The sequence below is a fragment of the Chaetura pelagica genome, unplaced genomic scaffold (assembly GCF_000747805.2).
Source record: "Chaetura pelagica isolate M959 unplaced genomic scaffold, ChaPel_1.0 scaffold294, whole genome shotgun sequence".
Classification (NCBI taxonomy): Eukaryota; Metazoa; Chordata; class Aves; order Apodiformes; family Apodidae; genus Chaetura; species Chaetura pelagica.
This window is the reverse complement of record NW_009953068.1, coordinates 727,780-730,828: the sequence shown is the minus strand read 5'-3', so window position 1 is coordinate 730,828 and position 3,049 is coordinate 727,780. Positions and strand designations below refer to the sequence as shown.

Sequence of the window (3,049 nt, the reverse complement as noted above, 5' to 3'; positions counted from 1 at the left end):
CCCGGGCGGCCGCCACCGTGCCTGCCCCCCACCTGTGTCCTGCCAAGAAAGGGACACAGGGTCAGGACAGGGGACCTGCCCACCCTGCTGCCCCCACCTCCCTCCTGCCCACCCACCCCCCCCCCCGAGCACTCTGCTTGGGAGAGAAACAACTCTGAAAGTGTTAAATAAACAGGAATGTATGTAAAATACAGATGAAGGTCTGTCTCTTTGCTTCCTACAAAGCTTTCTGCCCTTCCTGCCAGGAATGGGGCAGAGCTGGAGCATCCAGCCTGGCACAGCACGATCCCACCAGCTCTGGCCAGGGCTGGGGAAAGCCAGTGCTAAAATCCCACTTGGGGTCCTGGGATCTGTCACTTGCTCCCAGCTGGCATCAAAATCTGCTCAACAAAAGCTGGGGGAGTCAGGCCAAAGTCATCATCACCACCACTCTGCTCACTGTACATCCCCTGAGCCGCTGTCATCACCTGCCGCTGCTGACAGACACGTCCCCCTGCTCTGGCTGTTGGGCAGCAATATTCCCACTCGGAGGGCAGGAGACCTGGGCAGGAGCAGCAGGAAAGCAGGCAGCAGTGTCTGGCCTCCAGTGTTGCAGCGTGGCAGCCCCTGTTCTCCAGGCTGAAGGTTCACTGATGGCTGGTGGCACAGCTGGTGGCATGGCTGGGGGTCACGGGTGGGTGGCATGGCTGGAGTCACATCTGGATGGCACAGATGGCAGTTATGGATGCGTGTCACATCTGGGTGGCATGGCTGAGGATCATGGCTGGGTTCCACAGCCAGGTGACGTGCCTGGGTACATCACTTCTTGCGGGGGAACCATCTCCTCCTGCAGCCCTCTGGCAGCCAGGACATCTCCAACACACCGTGGCGTTGCCAAGCCGTGCTGGGGCAGAGCCTCCAACCATTGCCTCTGGGCAGCAGAGTATGGACTGATGCTCCTGAGCTGTGCTTGGGGCTCTCCCAGTTCAAACAACACCCTTAGAAACACCTTCACAGCCACCATGGGTGCTTAGACAACCATCAGTACCCACACATTCCTGCCCCACATCCCCGTCCTGGCACTGGGCTCCCTCACGCTGCGGACTCAGGGAAGGATGAGACACAACAGGGAAAGGTGTGAAGAACAGGATGGGAAAAGGAAGACATCTAATACCAAGCAGGTGTCTGGAGAACCCAAATTGGGCTGTTTTCTCCTAATAATGAAGCATTCATGAGTAAAAGCCTTTTTCACTACTTTCTTAAGATACTAATTTCACAACAAGCGCCTTGTTACCATGCAATTATTCCAATCGTGCATTTCTCCCCGATTCCATCTGTCCTCGTGCTCTCTAAATGAAAGACAATCATGTAACCACCTTTCATTATTCACTATTTCACTCGCAGCAAAGGTACCCTGAAAGAAATGATTTCCTCTGAAAGGGACTTTTATTCAGTTTCAAAACCAATTTTCTCCTATTACTGTCTAAAAAAAAAAGAAAAAAAATAGGGGGGGGAAAAAAAAAAGAGGAGGGGGCAGGGAGGTGTTTTTATTTCATGCACTACATATCCTTTGTTAACGCAGCTCGCGGTAAAAGCAGCCGTATCCATTTTCTGGCTTCGATTTCTGGTAATTTTAAAATATGCCATTACAATCAGGCAGAAATTATACAGTTTGAAAAGAGAATGAAGTGCTGCTTATTCAGGGGCTGAGCGTGTGTGAGTGCCAGGGAGGTTGTCTCTCCCCGCCGGGACTCGGGGTTCGCTCCACAGCCCCGTTCCCACCAAAGCCCAGCAGCAGGAGGCTGCAGCCATGCACAGGGAGCTGCTGGGGACAGGGCTGGGGTGGCCCCGGGTTGGGGTGGCCCCAGGTCAGGACACCCACGGCCACGCAGGGGATGGGTGCAGCCCTACCTGAGCCTCACCCACGCAGTGACCTGGGGCTGGTGTCCCACCCGCTGTCACCATCTGGCCGATTAGCGGGCGGACGTCACCTCCTCCCCTGCTGCCACCTCCTCCCCTGCCCCAAGGACAGCTCCTCGCTGGGACCCTGCCCCGTGTCCCTGTCCCCACACCTGGGGCATGGATGCTGCCCCGTGTCCCTGTCCACACACCCCTGGCACGGACACTGCTCCGCTCCAGGGCTGAGCCCCCAGGAATGAGGGGAGATGCTGGTGGCAGGAGCTGTGGGACACAGCTGGGAACCCCTGGGGACACCCCCAGGATGGCAGAGGTGCTCTCCCCACCACACACAGCCCATCCCAGAGACACCCCCACCTCGGCCACACAGCGCAGGCACATCAGCAGGGAAAGATGCCGGAGCCACGTGCCAAAACCTCAGTGAAGCCACCGATCAGTCCAGCCCCCCCAGCTCTGTCACCAGCTCCCAGCATCATCCAGTGGGGAATGACTGGCCCAACAGCCAAGCTGTGCCTCACCCACCAGCTCTGCCCTGCTCCATCACCAACCACGAGGACCCCAGTGCTGCACGTGCCGTGACCCGGTCCCTCCATCCCAGCACCCACCCCTCAGCCCCCCTAAAACACCCGTGGGCCAGCGGGTGGGTGGCCTGGCACAATGGGCATCTGTGCCGTGGTGGCATTTTGCTAATGCTGCTCAGAAAAGCCCCTGAATCAGCTGATGGGAATTGGGTGCTGGGCTGGCCCAACGCTCAGCACCAGCTTAGTTACCTCCATCTGCATTGGCACTAATTCCAATCAGCAGGATCCGATTTAGTTCAAGCCGCTCTGGCTCCTTCATGGCAGGGAAGGCAACAAACACTCAGCAGTTTTGCCAACCACCCCAAGTCTTCAGCCCAGCCCACCCTGACCCCACACAGCTGTCCTTCAGGGATGCTGGGGGGGGGGGTCCCTCAGGGATCCCTAGGGTGGGGACCCCTCAGGGATGCCAGGAATGAGATCCCTCAGGGATGCCAAGAGCAGTGTCCATTGGGGACACCAGGAACAGGATCCCTCAGGGATACCAGAAGCAGGATCCTGTGGGGACACCCAGCACAGGGTGCGTTGGGGACACTCAGAGCAGAGGCCCCCAGGAGCCCCAATCCCATGGCACT

The 3,049-nt window shown here is 57.8% G+C and overlaps 1 protein-coding gene across 1 annotated transcript in view; it reads right to left on the bottom strand.

The window, feature by feature from the left end:
* Positions 1 to 2,736, bottom strand: part of FAM222A (family with sequence similarity 222, member A) — a 12,890-nt gene extending 10,154 nt beyond the window's left edge. The window contains exon 1 of the mRNA XM_009996849.1: positions 2,667 to 2,736. Within this exon, the coding sequence (XP_009995151.1) occupies positions 2,667 to 2,736 (70 nt within the window). The remainder of the gene's footprint in view (positions 1 to 2,666) is intronic.
* Positions 2,737 to 3,049: the final 313 nt, after the last annotated feature.